This window comes from Haemorhous mexicanus, chromosome 4, assembly GCF_027477595.1.
Source record: "Haemorhous mexicanus isolate bHaeMex1 chromosome 4, bHaeMex1.pri, whole genome shotgun sequence".
Classification (NCBI taxonomy): domain Eukaryota; kingdom Metazoa; phylum Chordata; class Aves; order Passeriformes; family Fringillidae; genus Haemorhous; species Haemorhous mexicanus.
The window spans coordinates 19,434,837-19,454,332 of NC_082344.1; the positions used below are offsets into that span (position 1 = coordinate 19,434,837).

Here is a 19,496-nt window from a genome sequence, read left to right on the forward strand (position 1 = left end):
CCAGACGTAGCAAGGAAAATACACGTAGGGAGAGAGAGAATCTCAGCTTAGAAATTCTCCAAAATGCCAGAACACGATTAGCAGACCTGTTAAACAGCGAATGCAGATGTGTGGCAGCTAGGGATGTTGGAAGACAGCAGCCAGCTGCCTTAGTTGTAAGTTTTTATCCAGCCTGGCTCTCTGAGCTCACCAGTTCCATGTGGAAGGTGCGTGCTTGGTTCAATACAGCAGAGACCCCTGGCAGGGAGCTGTCCCCACCAACTTCATCTCAGCTGCACCAAGCAACTGTTTTGGGTTTGTTTGGGGTTTGGTGGGTGGCCAGGCTTGTTCAGCATGCAGCTCAGGCTTCTTTCCAAACTTTCATGATTCCCTTCTCTACCCTTCTTGGCCTCTCCTGGCTCAGGAACTGGGGTGAGGCCCTTTGCCATGTCCACCCCAGGCCGGATGCTTGCTGCTGTGAGTAAGAAGAAGCCACATCCTGTCCCTACACAGGAGCAATTCCTGCCACGGCAGAGGCAGCTGTAGGCAAACACTGCCAAGCACACACCCCTTTCAGCATGCCTAGCTCATCTCCCAGAAATGGAAGTCCCTACAAATCATCCTAGCAGCCTGGCTTTTAGCTGCTCCTAGCAGGATACCCAGCAAGCTTATTGTTCATGGTCACATAAGAGGGAATTCCTAAGCTTTTGCTGTACGTGTGGTATTACAAGTTTATTCCATCTTTACTTAAACAGCTGTTTTCATACTCATCTGTAAACACTCACTTTAAACCACTTCTTTATGGAAAAAAATGGCCAAAGTGACTTCGTGCAAACACTAGGAATCGTTACACAAAGTACCTGTGCATCAGTCACCCACCCTGCACTCCCCGGCCTGCTTTGGGGGAAGAACCCGTCAAGGTAAGCCAGAAGGTTAAAGGGATGCTCCTTCAGAGTGAATCAATGTTTTCCTAGGAATGCCATTGAATGGGCAAACCTCCTTTAGGTAGAGATGTGTCAAGGTGAACCAGATATCAGAAAGAGGCTTCACAGGGAGAACTGAGTGCCTTTTTCTCCTCCTTAGTAGGTCAGAAAGGGGCTGAGTGCCAGGGTTGAAGCAGGAAGGCAGCTCTGCCAGCTGAGTGACTCCTCTTTTCTTTGTCCCTGCCCCTCCTTGCTGTGTTGCCAGGTGCCCATTCTGCATCTACTCCACGAACCGCCCTGCAGCCATGGAGTGCCACCTGAAGACTCACTACAAGATGGAGTACAAGTGTCGGATCTGCCAGACAGTGAAAGCCAACCAGCTGGAATTGGAGATGCACATCCGAGAGCACCGTCTTGGCAACCATTACAAGTGTGACCAGTGTGGCTACCTGTCCAAGACGGCCAACAAGCTGATCGAGCACGTGCGTGTCCACACTGGCGAGCGCCCTTTTCACTGTGACCAGTGCAGCTACAGCTGCAAACGCAAAGACAATCTCAACTTGCACAAGAAACTGAAGCACGCTCCACGCCAGACCTTCAGCTGTGACGAGTGCCTGTTCAAGACTACCCACCCTTTTGTCTTCAGCCGCCACGTGAAGAAGCACCAGAATGGGGACTGCTCTGAAGAGGAGAAGAAGGGCCAGTATTCAACCTCCAAGGAAGCCAGTCCGCTCCTCCCAGTGATCAGCTCCAGGAACCTTCTGTCACCCCTCTCAGTTATGTCTGCCTCCCAGGCCCTGCAAACAGTAGCTATGTCGGCCGCACATGGCAGCGGGGCAGAGCCAAACTTGGCAGTGAAAGCCTTGGCCATCAACGGCACTTCCCTGTGCTTCGATAAATACTGGAACTCAGAGTTTGCCCACCTTATTCCTTTAACAATGTTTTTCCCCAAAAACCACTACGATCTCACATTCCATCCACCCAGACCTCAGACTGCACCGGGAGGTGCCTCTTCACCTAAACACTCCTTCCTTGCCTACCTTGGACTAACAGAAAGGGCAGAAACTGTCTGAGGGCAGTTGCATTCTGTACCAAAAATCCCCCGACAAACCCAGCAGGTTACACATTGCTGCAAGCCGTAGCCCCGAGAGGTAACGAACACTTGTACCATATCATTAGTGAGGTTTAGCAAATGGCTCTGTGTGTATTCTTATTGCATTGACATGAAAGCTGCTTTATTAAATCTCCAAGAGGTGACCTACTGCATACTTCTACCTTCAGAGGCATGTTCCCAGTACTCTTTATCTAAGAAACTATTTTGTCTTGTTAAGCTGAAAAAAAAAAAAAAAGAGTGTCCTTATTGGCAATCAGCACTTGTAAGATGACATATTGATGCATTTTATTTTTGGGCTTTGTGTGCGTGCGGGTGCGTGGAAGAGAGGCTGCCTGTAGTGTGCCATGACATTGCTTTTGCACATCCCTTGGATTGGCTTCTTTAATCATCCTTCTTTTCCTCTTTCCACACACTCGCTCCCTGCCTTCCCCCAGCCTCCCCCTGAACCGTGGAGCTGTTCAGGAGCAATGTTTGGGGCGGGGCAGGGGGAGAACTGGTGTATTATTTCAGTGCTGTTTGCAGCTTCCTTTAATTGTTTGATGCCTTGTATTCAGTGGTCATGGTCTGAGGATTTGGGGTAGAACCGGTGAGGAAAAAAGTTGCTTTCAGCACTGCAGGATGAGAGCCTGACAATAGAAAGAGTGTGTATGTCCACACACATGCAGTGTGTGCAGCCTACACACCCACACAGCAGGCCCAACTCTCAGCTCTTACACAGGTGTGACAAACACCTGCCTCTGGGCCACAGCATACATCTTTTGATTTAAAAGGGCATATAAATATTATATATATATATATACTGTATTATGCAGTGGTTACCTTTTACTTTGCAGGAACAACTTGTATAACTAGAATTCTATGGTGGAAAAAAAAAATCCAACAAGGGGATTTAAAAAGGGTATGGATAAATTCTGGGTATAAATACTCAGACTAAAAAAAAAAGGCAGTTTTGCACAGTGCTTTAGTCTTGCACTAGTTTGTTTCTCACTTGCAAAAAAAAGAAAAAAAAGAAAAAAAACAAATTGTGGGCTGAAGTTAATAAGACTGTTTATTTGAAAAGGTACCAGTAACTTCTTTGAAATATAAAGCTATAAAAGATGCTTTTGGAACCATAAAGTTCTCTTTTATACCCTCAGTATTTCAATTGTACTTGCAAATTTGACAGTCCTCTCGCTCCCCTCCATGTCATCAGTAATACTTTATTCCTTTCTGTTGATGGCAGATAGAGTGTGTCCTGTTAGGAAGCTAACTTTGTACTTATTTAATGCTCCTACTTGTGGTCATTAAAATGACATGTAATATGTAGCACTTTATTGCAGGAAGAAGCAAATGCAGATTGGTTGTATAACCTTTGTTAATCTCAAAATGCCAAGAGTGATCTTAATGCAAGAGAAGCTAACTGACCATTAATTGATTTCTATTCCTTAGACAACTTAATATGTGGGAAGAAAGACTGGGATTAAAAGCACTCTGTTTTACAATTGGAAGTATAAAATGTGAAGCCTTTCAGAATGATCATGTGATGTACAGGAATGCCTTCACACTGAATTACTGTTTTCCGTGGTGTCTCTTGGATTTGGACCTGGCTGGCTTTTACCAGCTATTAGAAGTGTCTGACCTAGCTTTTGCCACAGTCCCCTCCCTGTCCAAGCCACTGTAGGAGGTGCCCTGAGTCACATCTTTCATGCTATCTGCCCACCCTCATGCTGTCCTGAAGGAACTTCCTCTACAGGTTGTTGTGGGATGGGGGGATCCAACCACCCCAGCAGGAAAGCAATGACCTGGTTCAGGAAGGCATTTCTTGTCCACAAGGGCTCTTAGCCATATGGACAAGTAGAAATGTAACTCAATCTTCATTAGTTCTTAAATGAAGCTTGTGTAGAAAGACTTTCTGGATGCAAAACTTGCATCACTTTAACCTATTTGCAAGATCCCTACGTTTGTTTTGTACTGAGATGGCCAAACATTCTCCACTGTCATGACCAAATTATTCCTGTATGTGGAGGACGTCCCAATCTGCGCACTCCTGTTACCATACTGGAAGTTAGTTACAAGGGGGAAATATCCAAAATCATAGCAGGTTATCCTTTGGCATTATTAGTTACAGGACAGAGAAGTCTCACCATTTGTTTACATTCCAGCAGACAATTTTGGTTCTGATGAGCACTTGGCAGGTCTGTCTATGCAGCAGAGAGAACCCAGCTGCTCCAAGCTGCACGTAAACCTCTGTAAACAACTTATCTAACTCAGGGCCCTGCTCACCATGCTTTACTCCATCAGAGCTCCTGCTCACACCTCCCTGGGAGCACAGACTAAATAGAAAATACTGTGTTGGGAAGTACCCAGAGCATAAAATAGTTACTATCTTGACAGCATGAAATCTGCAATCTGTACCCAGCAGCTCTACCAGTTCTGTAAAACACGCTCCACACGCGCGTCTCTGACCACACCACAGAAAACCAAATACTCCCCAATCCAAAAGCTTGTTTTTCACACCAACTCCAGGTAAGGTACAGCTGTCCAGGAGGAAGAAGAAGGAGGAATGTTATAATTGTAGGCCACTGTACCTAAACCAAAGGGCAGTTTAAATGGGGCTGGAACTTCCAAGAACGAGCTGCCCGTATGTGACCGCCACGTGTTTTGACCGTGTTCCACTGCACCAGTACCTGACTTGGCAATGTTTAGTGTACCTGGGAAATTTGTTTAGCACTTTGGAAAGGATAAATTCATCCTTTCTGGCAAGTTATAGAAGTTTTCTCTGTAAGGAAAAGTGTGTTAGGAGGTTTTTATTTTTTTAAGAAAAAAAAAATACCCTATTTATCAGAACTCTTGCATATTAAAATAATTTGTTTGCAGTTCAAGACTAAAGACAGGAATGTTCTCCAGAGGTTCCCCCTACTGATTAATGACCAACAGTTCTGATAAATTCCCCCCACCATAAAGGTAATTTCATACTGGTTTTCACTATGCATTCTTTAATGAAAGCTGGCGTGTTTTTCCATTCAGCAATTCAGTTAAAGTTCTCAGCACTTTTTTCTTTCTTCTTTTTTTTTTTTTTTTTTTTTTTTTTTACTTGTTGTATTATGTTCAAATATCATTCTGTCAAGGTTTGTGTACATTAATAAAAATTTGTATTGTACAAAGCTTTTTGCATTATAAGGCTGTACAGGGTCATTTTGACAGTAACTGGTATATTTCTTTGCATCTTATGTTGCATTGCCAATTTCTAGTGTATCCAGTTTGGAAGTACAATATACTCTAATTAAAAGGTTGGCTATATTCTGGTTTCTTTTGATTTTCCTTCCTCTCTTTTTTTTTTTTTCACCTTAAGTATATTTTAGACTTGATTTGGAGGTAGGGATAAAGGATTCTTCTACAAGAACAGAAGATAATGTCTTCACTTTTTTTCTTCTTATCAATGATATTAATCTTCAATTTTGAAACTGAAAAGTAAAGCTCTGTCTCTCACTCCTGATGAGAAAATACAGCAAATAGTCCAAGGACAGCTCCAGGACTTCACTCTGTGGGCTCTGTGCTTGTAGCAACCTTCCAGGTCAGTTCTGAAGGGGGATAATCCCTCTTCTGCACACTCTGCTCAGTCAGGCATTTCAAACAAATCAGATCCTTAAGCAGTAGTTTGGTGCACTTTTTCTTACTTGGAAGTAAACCAAATGAAGTTAAGGATATTTCCTTAAAGATGAGCTAAGCAGTGAATGAAAGAACACGGTGCACTAAAACATTGTCAGGAAAATAATTTCTTTTTAATTGTAAAAATATTGTGTATTCATTTTATCAGCATTTTAGAAAAACCTGCTTTTTTAACCAGAGATTATTGGAACAATTAAAATGCACAGAGCACACTAAAGAAGGAAACCCTAAGAACAGACAAATGTCCAAGAAGTTTCTATTGACTCCACTGAACAAGAAAAGATACTCAACATCCTAAAAGGAAGTTAGACTACCTAAACACTAACCAAGGAAAGAAAATAATCTGGGTGCTCATTAGATAAGAATTATCCTCAGATATATTAATGTTAACATTAAATACATCTGGACTGCCTTTTTCTTGCAGTTAGGGCAGTGTTAATGTCTACTCAACTGAAAAAACTTCTTACAGTAATTTCTACTCTCCTGAGGTGTGAATCTTCAGGGCCTTTGTCAGTACCTTGTACATGTTGCTGGGTGTTGGAATTCACTGCTCCTCTTCTGCTGCTGACTCCTTAGTTGAAGGAAAAGCTTTGACACAGCATTGGTAAGTCATGGTGTCTCTCAAGAAGATGCAGTGTCTCTCTCTCTCTTCCTGCCCACACTGTAGCTGTAATAGAAAATATACAGTGAGACTCTCTGTGGAATTTTTTGCACTAGACATAAATAGTTATCCTAGCAATTAAAAGGCAATCATGCCCAGAGCAGCTGTGGATGCCCCATCCCTGTAAATGTTCAAGGCCAGCCTGGAGGGGACTCTGAGCAATCTGGTCCAGCAGAAGGTGTCCCTGTCCATGGCAGGAGCGTTGGAACCAGATGACTTTAAGGTCAATGCAAACCATTCTGTGATTCTATGAAGAAGTGGCTTAATTGTTTAAAGAAGTTCTAAACCACCAAAACCAGACTGAAGAATTACTTAAAATAAGGTGGGAGGGGCCTGAATTATCTCACTGAATTATCCTGACTGCCAGTCTCAACCAAAACATAAACTGTCTACAATCAGCCCCTGTAGCTTTAGTCTGACAGAAAACCCCTGTCTTCACCCAAACGGGGGTGTTAGTGTGGCATGCTGAGATGTGATAAGGAGCCCCTGCCCTTTGCAGCGGGAGGCTGTAACAGCCTTGTAGACCTGCATGATTTTAATCAATTAGCTCAGATTTCCCTAGTCTGTATTTCCTGATAATATTCCAATATGCATGTCTGATTACAGAAAACAGCTCCAGTTGTGTACTGACTCTTTCAGGAAAACAAGAAGTGCCCTGCTTTCATTCTGAATCGATGCACATTTTTAATCTACATTTAAAAAAATAAGCTTAAAATTGCCATTTTTTCATAGTTCTTTCTTACAATCCTACACATGCCATAGCCATCATGAGCCTAGTAGAACAAGGCTTTAAGAGAGAATTTGTGGGAAGGGAAAATAAAAAGCCAAACCAAACTAAAACAACAAACCTACAATTTTCTGTAACTGTTCACTGTCGAGAGGGCTTCTCTACAGTGGAGGGGATGGCATCATTTATGCAGAGCCACGTTTTAAGATCCTTGTGTTAAAAATACATCAGTTATGCTCCTAACAGACAGACATCTGCATTATATCATCCACCATCTTATCTGCTGCTAATTGGCCTCCTTGTTGACAAGTCTTAGCAGCAAGGTTAAGTGCTGGCTGTAAAAGCAATGTAGCCTCTTGCCCGAGGGGTCAGAGCTCAGGCAGACTGTGCTGGAGCCTGCATGGCCTCTTTCCCTGCCATATATTTTCTGGGAGCTAATAAAACACCAGGGCAATCACTCCTGCCTGGAGTCTGCCAGCCACCACGGTGTCTGTGGAGCTGCAGCAAATGGAACATCATCTGCCCAGTGCAGAGCACTCAAGGAGTCTGCAAAGGAAAAAGGCATCTTCTCCTGCACCAAAGTTTTAAAAACTCCCTGAGATGCAATTAAAAATCCCTGAACTAACAACTAGCCTTGAACACAGCCCTTGGAAAAGGGATGGGGGCACACCTTGATTGAAACCACAGGTTCCATTTGAACCAAATACTGGGATTTTACCTGGCTGCTGGGCTCCTTGCAGAGCTCTTGGGAACATATCCTAGAAAGCCATCTAGGTGGATGCCAGGCAATACATCAGGAATGCAGCTGTTGGGCTTCCACCTGGGCACAACACCTGCCTTTGACCAACCTGGGAAAGGGAAAGGGAAAGGGAAAGGGAAAGGGAAAGGGAAAGGGAAAGGGAAAGGGAAAGGGAAAGGGAAAGGGAAAGGGAAAGGGAAAGGGAAAGGGAAAGGGAAAGGGAAAGGGAAAGAAAGGAAACTTAGGGCTAGAACTGAGCAGTAGCAGGGGTAGGGGAACACACTGCCTGGAAATGTTTCATTAAGTCAAAAAAAGAAAAAGAAAGCATCACCCCAAAAAATCCCAACAACTGTACAGGAGAAGAGCAAAGCAGAGCATCAACTGATACTATGGCACTATTTTTGCAGGCTGTGGCAGCCTATTTCCCTATTTAAAATGGGGAAGGGCTTTCCCTGCTTGGTTTTGCTTTGTTTTGGTTTTCTTTGTAATTGTTTCATTTCCTGCCACCTTAATCATGATTAAAATCAACATATGGCACAACTCTAAAAAAAAGTTAAATCCCCCCCTTTTTTTTTTTTCCAGTTTAGGCTATAGTTAATTTTTAAAAAACTTCAAGTTTCTGTAGTAGAAGTTCCTTTTCTGTTTGCATTTAGTTCTGCTCTACTTTCCTTTTCAGACCTCTACTTTCTATCACATACCTTTCTTTTTCCAGCACTTCTCAGACAGCATCTCACTGGAAGTATAAACTTTGGATTGTTACTCTTCTGGGAATGGGCCTGTTTAAATAAAGAAGAGGAAAATGTTCTCTCACTGAGCCCCTAGACCTTCATGCCAATGTTTGCAGCACAGCCTAAAGTGACCAAACCCAAAAACAGGCCTTGCTTCCTGGCTGGTCAACAAAGCATCAAATACTTTCTTGATTCTTTCCCTGCTAGTTAAGCCTGGAATGTTCATTCACACACCAGGCCGAAGAACTTGCTTTTTAAGAGGTTTACCAGGAAGCCATGTGGGAGGGTCTAAGCCCTAACTAAGGTGCTCACACATGGGTGAGCAGGACTTTGGAGCCATAGGTGCTAGACTGCATCAATGAACAGGAGCAGGTTTGCTCTCACTGCCTCAAGTTGCCACAAATTACCACATGAGCCTGGTCTAGGCCCTGCTCAGAGCTAGAATCAGAAAAACAAATGAAGACAAACTAAACTATCCCTGTCTGGTGTTCCTTGACTGCAGGGATTAACACTTCCCTGGCATCCAGACTTCCAGTACACAGTGTGCAGCTGCATTCCAGCAGAGTTAGAAGCAGTGCTTGTTTTAACAATAAAAATCACTGGAGCTTTCTTTCCTGAAACAGAGAAAAACATTTTAAATGGGACAGGAATGTAAGTATAGATAAATAGTTGCAGGAAAGCTCCTTCCATCAGCAGGGTTCTGAAGTACTGTGAATACATTGGTGGCTGTCACTCATGGCAGTGACACTTTTAAAATGTACCAGAATAGCTCTATTCACAGGTGTTACCAGAGCAATGCCCACTTGCACTTGAATATTTAGTAAGCAAGCATTAAGGCTTCATGTTTTTATACTTAGCTCCCTATTTTTAATGGGACTGCATACCCAGAACTTAATGAAAATATCTAAATATAATGTCAGTGTGATTTAAAAATATACACTGCATCTTTTAAGTTGACATTTCAATTAAAAATAAATAAGATCCATTTATATGGTGATACTGTGATAAGATTGCATCAGTCAAGTTTCATTCCTACTCAAAGTGACAGATTTCTCTAAGTCAGAGCCAGGAAATTCAGTCCTCCAGCAACTCCAACCAGGAAAATATAACTGAGGGTGAATTTAAGCACTTCACAAAAATTAGGGTATCATGTTTCAAGGATAAATGTATTTCACAGAATCCTATCATCATTAAGGTGGGAAAAGACCTCCAAGGCCCTCCTTTTGTTATTAATGAATTTATTAAGACACTTTTTCTATTATCATTCACAGGGAAGGCCAGATTGAGTTGCAGCTGAGCTTTCATTTTCTAATTTTCTCTCTACATGACCTAATGATATCCTTGTACTTTTCCTGAGTTGTCTGCCTCTTCTTCTAATTGTCAGAAATTATTTTTCTTCCCTGAGTTCACCAAAAGCTCCCTATCCAGCCAGGCCAGTCTTCTTCCCCATCTTCATACTGTTACAATACTGTGGCTAGTCTATTAAAACTAATAACTGCACTCAACTTTTGTATTTGCCATTCAGCCCAAGTCACATGAGAGCTGTCATTAGTTTTTTCTGTCACCTAATCAACAGCTTGTCAAGATCCAGGCTCTTATTTGGTGGTAGAAACTTCAAGAATCCTCCACATTTAGAGAGCCAAAAGAAAATGCATGAGGTGCGGTTTTGCACTGTTCAGAAAATCTGTTTCCCATTGAACTTTTTCAGTTTCTTGGGCTAGACTAAGAGAGGAACTGAGACAAGTCAATAGTAGCAACCATTTATAAATAAAAAGATCACCCAAAACTGTCACTGGCAGCCAAGAGGCCAGGACTCTGAAATGTCTAGTGGGAATGTTTCCTGACCCGCCAGAAGCTTGCATGGTTCAAAGCTTGCTCTTGGCACTGCCAAATGACCAGGGACTACCTCCTCCCATGTCATCTGCCAGTTCATGACAGCCCAAAAAGTCAGAAGAAATCCCTTAGTTCTGCAGCTCTTTCTAGAAACCTCAAAAAGCCAGACTACTTACCTCTGACTCCTCTGAGATCTGCTGTCTGTGTATGTTGACATTGAATTCACTGAGCAAACACTGAAAGCCAGAGAACTTCCACCCCAGCAGAAGTGCACAGACCTGCTCTGCTCTTGCACAGAGCAGACTGCTTCTTGTAACCAGTTGCAGTGTCATAAACTCAAATCAATTATCTTGCTTCCACCGTAAGACTGCCACATCCCTCACATCATCTCGTCACAAGCTTTCTGAAAGGGACTTTCTGAAGACTCTTTTCCTGTAAACAAAAAGGAAAAAGCACAAGCCCAAGAACACAATTAATATTGTCAGTCAAGCCAAGTGAAATCTGACATCTTACACCATCCCAAGGATGCATCCAGCTTGAATTCTGACGGTTTCCTTGTTTACCCTTTCTCTCCTGGCTATAAAGAGGACAGCCAGCAAAGAAAGCTACCCTCAAGGAAAGATACCCTCCCACCTCTTTCAAAGATCTTTGGAAGGTCTCCCAGCAAGGTGAGAGAACACAGGGAAACCTTCCAGCCACAGACAGAGACTGCTGCTAAGTGCAGGGGAAAGGTCTCATCCTCCTGGACTCCAGCAGGCAATCTGGGACACTGGGCAGAGGCAAGAGAAGAGAGCAGCCTCTCCTCACACCATCCATCTGCCCAGCCCTATGGATCTTGGGGGTTCTTGGCAATTAGCACAGTTACTCTTGCTAATGAACCATCGAGCATGTGCCAAAGCCCATCCAGTCTTCCGCTCTTTAAAGGGAGGACCTGAGACTGGCAATAAAACTCTCCAGGAATGGAGAAGCAGGAGTTCCACACTGTAATTAAAAACCTCTTGGAGGGACCTGAAACCAATCCTTTCTCACCAGCCAGCTCAGTATGGCTGTGCCCTGACAGGGCCTGCAGGTGGTTTTGGACATGAGAGGAGTCAGAAAACAGATTAATGCAGCTTCACTAGGAAATGGGTAATGCATCCTCCGTGTCTCATAGGCTGGCCATGAAGACAAGCAATCTTTTTTTTTCTTAATTTATAAAGCATGGGAGTTAACCTTGAGGTACTTCAGTTCGAAATGTGGTTCTTTTTTCCTGATAATGATGAAACAGAACACTGTAATTCCAACCCACATCCCAAAAAGGTGAACAGCAGCCAGCCATACCAAGTGCTCAGGGCACCTGCTGCCAGTGATCTACTCTCTCCCTTGAACAAATAATGTCAGAAGATGAACACCTTCTTTAAGTAATTCCCCTTCCTCACCCCCTGCCTGCACATCTTGGTTTGTCTGTGCTCATAGCACCACGTACACCTTCAACTATTCAGGATCCCTTTAATTCATAACATGAATTACCATAATTACACTAAATACCATTGTGCAGTAACTTTTTTAACACATCAAAAATAATATTTTCATTTTTTGCAGGAAAAAACTGTAGACAGCAGCCAGATTAAAACAAACCAGTCTTTCTGAACAGAAGGTGCTCTTTCTAGAGAGTTGGGGTCATTCATTATCTCCAGATTTAATGAACTGCAGATTCCTCAGCTTTAAGGAAATACAATTTGACAGTTTGTAGAGGAAGATTGATTTTATTTATACACGTCTATAAATAAAGGCTCCATACTGTGGCATCAGCCAGTCAGATGCATGATATAACTTCAGCATCTCTTGAAGAGAAACAGCCTGGATTTTGAGCAAGGGACTATAGTGTGGATCATTTTCTAACTCCAGATGAAAAATGCATTTTCCCTCATCTAACAGTGGTGAAGAGGGCTGCACCTGTCAGGTAGCCTTGCCAGCGTTGCCCTATCAGGCCAGAAATGTCAAACAACTCAGAAGACAGAGATGCAAAGATACAGAGTGGAAAGAAATGAAAGAGAAGTGCTTTGCAAAAGTGGGACTTTGCCCTTAGTAATTAAAGGTAGCATGGATTTCACCCCAGCTCTAGCAGCTTTCCATCTACAGGGAGAAATAAGGAAAAGGAGAACAATACACAATACAATTTATTGTGTGAATTATACAATACACCTTCAGAAGAATCTAAAAGTACGAGCAGAAGGAAGCTTTGAGAAATTGATAGTTTTAGCAAGGCCATACCACATAAACAAAGATATCCAGGCAAAAAAAAAAAAAAAAAGGTGTTTGTGAGATGATCCAAGTGGATTTTATTCTGTTTGGGCTACAGAAAACAGGTTTCCTGACTAAGAGAATGCCTTGAACTACTTAACCACAAACAGGCCTCTTCAAAAAAGTTATGCCCTTAAAGCTATTTACACAACAGTTGTGACTCCTAACTTTCCCAGCCCTGCTTCTTCTCCAGCAACAAAACATTTTATAGCCTCAGTAGCTCTTGCCCATTGCGAAGCAGTGAAAAAACCCTTGCCAAAAAGGGTCAGACGTGCAGAACCCTGAAGGAAATGAGACCTGAGACAACTGATTTAGGACTCTGCTCACCATTTTTTAACCCCTGGTTCTGGGTAGCCCAATACACTTCCGAAGGACCATGGAGCAGTTTGACACATTGAGGAGGGGGGAAAGAAAAAGATGGTAACAAGTGGTTGTTCTTTTTACCTCAGCTGTAAATCTGTGCACAACACCCAGAGCACAGCATCAATTCCAAACAAGTGCAGGCAGATATACAACGTGCTGCTTGCCCTGATCAGGCCACAGAGCAGCACAAAAAAATTAGGGCTCTCTAGCAAGACATAAAAATACTCAAATCCATTGTAAGCAGGAGTTCAGTTTTAAGGAGGTCTAAACTCTCCTTACTCCAGAAAAACCACACTAGACAGAGTAAGCCCACCCACAGTCCCAAAAAGAATTCCTATAGCAGACGCAAATTTCAGCTGGTAACGTGAGCATTTTCAAGAAGCAATGTGGTGCAAGAAGGCTAAAGACTGGGAAAAAAACATATTCAAATCAGTTCAAACACAATCTTTGATAGGGGCAACATGATAATTATACCCTGTTGAGTTTTTAGGGAAAATTAAAGAGGCTCTGAGGAAGCACAACTGTCCCCATGAGAACCATCCAGGAACTTTATGGTGGGCAGTCTAATCACCAGCACCATGATTGCTTTGCTCCAAGTCCAGCCAATCCAGATGGGCCACAAACTCTATGGGCTGTTCCATGCCATGCTCGGTGCTTTAATCCTGGATGTTGGGACAGGTTTGTACAGGGAAAGCTGAGGACTGACAGCAACTCCCTGAGCTCCTGGAAAGGATTCACACTGTGAAGAACCACAAAACCATTTGATGCCAGAAAATACAAACCACACAGACCTTGAAACCTCCCTTTCTGCCACAAGAGCTCAAGCATGCTCCAGACCAGGAGCATGAACTGAGACACTCTAGAGAGATCATTTGTCTCCTTTGGTACAGGATGTTTTACTGGGTCTCTCTTGAGTTCCCTAGTAGGGAAGGCAGATGTAGTCAAGCTGAAATTATGTATCCTGTAGCATTTGCCATGAATCATTTGGCCCAATCACAAGAAGAGTTTTTTGTCTCTCCCAGAAAGTGAACTGGTTTTCCTTTGTGGCACTGCTTGACTACATCTGGCTGACTTCATCATCTGCAAGAATGAAAGCAGGGTGCCCAATCAAGTACCAAACTTCACTCAAAACCACTAACATTTACAATTCAATCTCTAATCAACCAGTTTCAGTTGTGAAAACTCAACTGTAGTTCAAAAAAACCAAACCAAAGCACACAGATGGGTAAAAAAAAAAAAAACTCAACCAAACTTCAAAACTCTGAATCCACCAGAAGATAGTTTAAGAGATGAATTAGTAAAACAAGAGCAAAACAAAACACACCACAATTCAGCACAAACAACAACCTAGATGAGGGCAGGGAACACTGACATTGCTTTTTCAAAGCAGTGGCTAATTATGACTGGTACCTCTGAGAATGAAACAGAGCAAGCTCTCCAGTGCTGTGACCTCCAGCAGGTCCTGTTCACAAGTGGGTGACCTTAAGAGCCAAGCTGGCATTCCCAATGCCCACAACAATAGATCCAATTACTTCAACCAACAGGCATTAAAAGGCACATGCAGCACATACAGCTCACATTGCTCTGTTAGCAATACATGGATCCACAGAAGAGGATGAAGAGGAGAGAACAGCACCCTTGCCATCTCTGGATGCTGCTGTGCTCTGCTTAACTTTCCTTACACATTTTGGCTTCCACATTTCTTTCCCTGGTGTTTCCCTGTTAGGAGATTCGTCACCTAAACTCAAACCATAATGAGACTGAATAAATTGATTCAATACCTATTTGCTTTGTCATTCTTCCCAACACTATTCACTGCAATTCCTCAGAGTTGGCTAAGGCAAAATACCATTTTGTTCTTCTTTCAATTGAAGATGCACAGATCCAGGTGCTTGGTGAAAAAATAAACTTGTTTCCTACATAGGACTTTAGAATTTGCTGAATAACCTAGCAGGTCAAATAATTCATTTTGAGAAAAAACAAAATCCTTCAGTAAGTACACTGCTGAAGTAAAAGAGTTCAAAGGGGATCAACAGCATTTTATAAAAGGCAAATTGAAAAAAAAATCCACAAGATCCAACAGCAGCCACCAGATACCCCATCCCCAAGGTCTTTTGAGAAACAGCTGGGACCAAATCTCAATGAAAACCTCTTCACAAGTATCAGCACCCTCTACCCTGTCCCACTGGGTGGGAATGGGGTTTGCCTGCCTCCCTGGGAGGCCTAAGGCCATCACCAAACCTGGCAGCCCTGTGGGCTCCCATCCTTGAACCCCAGCTCCTGCACTCCCAGGTATGACTGGCACCAAAATCCTCTGTCACCTCTGTTCTCCTCAGGCAGACAGAGCTGTGCTCAGTGGCTTCCAAGGGGCAGAGGAGCTGTGCTGACCTGAAAGGTGAGCTGGATATTGCAGTTTAATGTGGTTGCTAATCAGGAGGCTTTCCATGCCTACCAGGTAAATGTCCCAATTTACTTTAAATAAAACTGTGCTAGAAGAGCCAAAACAAAAATACCTACCCAGAGTAAAGCAGACAAAACTAACTGTGAAAGTGATACTGCTGCAGAAAAATATGATGTAGCCCATTTTGCAAGGTTGCTAAATTATGTATTACTTAGAGTGGCACACAGTCGCCTATTAATACATCTAGAGCCCTTTGTTGCCCTATTATCAATAACAAACCTTCTGCACTATTTTGGGAAATGACCTTTCTCCACAGCCTGGTGTAGCACGAGCCAGGAACCTCCTGAGCTGTAATTCCAGCTCTGCCATTGACTTGCTGCATGGTGAGGGAGAGTTGCTTTAACCTCCCAGGTGCTGTTTCTTTTTCTATAAAGCTGAAGTGACACTGGCCTCCCTCTCAGCTCAGTGGAATGCCTTAGTAAGTTCAAATATTGGAGTAGAGCTTTGGGGATGCAAAATGCCAGATCAGTGTGACACATTGCTGCAGCTGCTTAAGGATATTAACAGTGCAGAAATTCAGCTGCAGCTGGAAGAACATATTGTGCAGAGCTACAAGGTTCTCTTTTCACAGGTGAGAATTTATAGCCACCAGGTTTAGGTTACAAATCACCACCCAGTAACTTGTCAGTGTTTTCAAGCCAGAGTTTCTTTCTCAACTCACAAGAAAGAAAATCTCAGTGCTTGGTCCCACCTACATGGCAGCAGGATTCGGGTAATGCTAACAACCCACATGATAGTAAAGGCTACACCTAAAATAATAGCACACAGGGACCACAGGATGAGAATTACTGGGACAAGAGGAACACTCAGCAGATAGCCTGGGACATTTCAAATGTCAAAAAAAAAAAAAAAAAAAAAAAAAAAAAAAAAAAAAAAAAGCTGGGTTATAGGAAGTTCCAGAGATTGGAAAAATAGAGCAGAGAGAGTGGAGACTGTAACAACACCAGCTCTTTCTCTCTCACTCTAAATAAATAAAAGTCATGACTAAATGAAGTCATTCTGAAAACACGAATTATTTAATTTACTTTGGCAGAATATTCCCAGGCTTAACCCCCTCAAGCTGCAGGAACAGGTGGAAAACACTAACAAAATACAGGAGTGTGCAAAAGCACGCAGTGGAACTATAGGAGGGCTACAGTCCCAACTTAGAAAAAAACCAGTCACATAACTCTTTTCCAAGGGGCAGAGATCAATTTGTTTTCAACACCTCACTTCTCTCCTGTGTTGTTACAAAAGATACCATCGGTATTTTAGAGTAGTCTAATAACTCTCCTTAGTAATTTAACCAACATTTTCCAAATAAAATTTACTTTGTAGCTTGAAACCCATCCTGCTAGAGGAAATTCCATTTCAATTCCATTGTAATTGACATCACAACTCAAATTCCTAAATCTGCATCCCTAATTCTTCAGAAATGAAGAGAGTTACACAGCCTGGAAGATTTAACCTGAAAGCCACACCACCACACCCATATTTACATTAGGAAGTTCCCAGGGTAAGCACTATTCTTCCATCAGGATGATCCTCAAATGCCCTTTAAAAACTCCTTAACTATTATTTAAAAGCCCTTTGTTTTAGAGACCGAGAGCAATACATTTGGCATGGAAGTTTAAGCATGACATGATTCAAGTTTTTAAGGATTAAATTACAGCAGCTATTGAAATCCATGTTTGAATTTAATATTTAATACGTCTCTACCGACAGATTTCATTTATTCATCCTAATTAACAGTGCCCAGAGACTGCTTTTTCACCTTCCTCAGACTGAACTGTGGCCAAATGTTGGCCCTGAGGTGGGGCACAGGCATCCCTCAGGCAGCAGAAGCGCCGGCGGGCCGAGCGCTGCCATGCAGCACCATCTAAGGGCTCTCCATCAGTACTGCTGAGGGGATGGATGGAATGAGACCTATGGATTAGTGCTCCCAGCCAGCTGCCAGGCTCCCAGCACACCCCAGTGTCACCACAGCAAAACTCTCTGAGCAACTGCTTCCTCTCTGAGTCGCTCACACTGATTCATCAGGGACCAGCTGGAAAAGGAAGTTACCAAGAAGCTGCCCAAGGAATAATTTTCAGAATAACAAGATTTACCTCTGTCATCAGCAGCAATTTGTTTCTTTCTGTGGCAATCTCTTGGCATGCAGACAAGGTGGTTTGTTACAAACACTCTCGATTAAGCACAGGAAGAGAAAATATTATAGCTTCAAGATTTAGAAACTGAAAAACAAGAGTAGCTTTAATTCCATCCAGCTTGTGCAGTACTTAAATCTCTATTTCAGCTTTTCCAGGCTTTTTTTTTTCTTTGTAATTTATACAAGTCTTGCTCATAAAAATATCTTCTTCTGAAATGGTTTCGTGATGCAATCTACATAAGGAAATACCACACTCACCTGAAGATCCACTTTCTTCAGCCTTAATCTCAAGGAACGCCCAATAAAGCAAAAGTATTCCAATTGTCCCACAGAAATGCCTTTGCATGTTAGATGCTCACTAAGGTTCAATGTTCCAAAATGTTAGATGAGACCTATTCAGACTAGACTAGTTTACAAGATCTGTGCCTGTCTCCACAGCTATGTTTTCTGAGATGAAAGAATTGGCAATGGGCCAAACAAGATTATTTTAATTATCCCAGTTTCCCTCTGAAATTTCCTGTCTCCTTGCATATGAAGTTTACCACCCCAAAAAAGGAAAACTGACCTGCCCAGCAGGACAAATCTCAGGCAGCCTTTATTCTAGGACCTTATTCCATCACGTGTAGGCACATGGTCCACTGCTGACCTCTCCTGACCTCAGGGTGTGGAGAAGCAGCAGCATTTCTAACATGGAAGGAATTGTTGAGTGGTGAAAATGAGTGTCTGGAGCAGCGTCTCCAACTAAACTGAAAGTCACATGCAATGTGCAAGCCATGAAACTGGGACTTTCAATACATCACAGTTCAAAATAACTCTTTAATGTCAGTACAGAAACAAAGCATTCAGTGGCTTTTAGTCATACTTGTGCTGTACAGTAGCCATGCTCTGCTCCATTGCTGTAGGTGAGGAAATGGCAGTACTAAAGAGGCCCACATTAAAGACCCCTTCATTTCTAAGAACGTCACATTCTAATGGTTAGTGAAAAGGAAAAGTGAAGGACAACAATATTTGAAGTCTGAAACATTAATTTTCAAATCTAATCAGTTTCTATTGCCACTGCACACAGAAAGAACCAGTCAGGTTATACATGCTGCATTGTACCACTCATAAACAACAAAAAAGGGTTTTTTTACTTTTCCTGAAACTGTTTCTAAAAGCTTATTGATCTTAAAAAGAGTTCCCCCTTCTCCGGTAAATCAGAAGTTAAGAACATTACTTCAGCCCCTTGTTTTGAGTCCTGCAGATATCAGATATTGGCAGCTGTTGTTCAGTGAAGACAGACAAATCACACTCACAGCTCAAAATAAAGAAATGCTGTTTGGGTGAGCACAATTTGCTCTGTTCATCAAGCAAGGGCATGAAAAGTCATTTCTCTCAGCCTCAGAGAGCAGTCAGGATTTCCAGGTAGATAATTTTGTTAAGATTCATGCAATATAAATAAAAAAGAACAATATTTGCAATGTAATTCCCATTCCCATTTGCTGATTATTTTACTAGATTGAGCTCAGCTAGATACCATGCACTTGCCATGCTTTGGCCATGGCATATAGGGCAGAAACCAGTTTCTTATGTAGCTGCCTGTTCTGGAATGAACATCTGATCTATCTGATCTCAGTTTTGCAATTACAGCAATACTAGTCCTCTCCACGAATTTTACAAGATTGGGATAGCTGAACAGCAGAGCTCCTCTTTAAACTTCAGAAGAGGAGGGACACCAGAGCATAACAGGCTTGTGCAACACATGCTGACCTTTTAACACATTGACCTGTAGTGCTCTAAAAAGCCGGCAATGAATAGAGGGGAAAAGTCAGGGCTGGAGGTGACACGGTGGAGAGGAGAAAACCACCACACTGACAAGGTACAGTGACCTAGTGTCCATGAGCATTGTCCATGGCTCAGGATAACAACA

The 19,496-nt window shown here is 42.5% G+C and overlaps 1 protein-coding gene and 1 long non-coding RNA gene across 4 annotated transcripts in view; one reads left to right on the forward strand and one right to left on the reverse strand.

Moving 5' to 3' along the window:
* ZNF827 (zinc finger protein 827) overlaps nt 1-5,295 on the forward strand; it is a 100,772-nt gene extending 95,477 nt beyond the window's left edge. The window contains exons 16-17 of one of the 3 annotated variants that reach the window (XR_009486154.1): nt 735-899; nt 1,168-1,305. Coding sequence is in view for 1 of the 3 variants with exons in the window: in XM_059843972.1 (XP_059699955.1) it covers nt 1,168-1,975 (808 nt within the window). In the remaining 2 variants the exon portion in view is untranslated. Of the gene's footprint in view, nt 1-734; nt 900-1,167 lie in introns of all 3 variants that reach the window. The other 2 variants (XR_009486155.1, XM_059843972.1) reach the window with 2 other exon arrangements.
* Nucleotide 5,296: 1 nt separating this feature from the next.
* LOC132326154 (uncharacterized) lies at nt 5,297-18,268 on the reverse strand. Its single transcript, XR_009486156.1, has 5 exons — nt 17,547-18,268; nt 10,529-10,784; nt 8,490-8,567; nt 7,771-7,900; nt 5,297-6,331 (listed from the first exon to the last, which is right to left on the reverse strand). It is a non-coding gene; the product is annotated as an uncharacterized LOC132326154 (long non-coding RNA).
* Between the last annotated feature and the right edge of the window lie 1,228 nt (nt 18,269-19,496).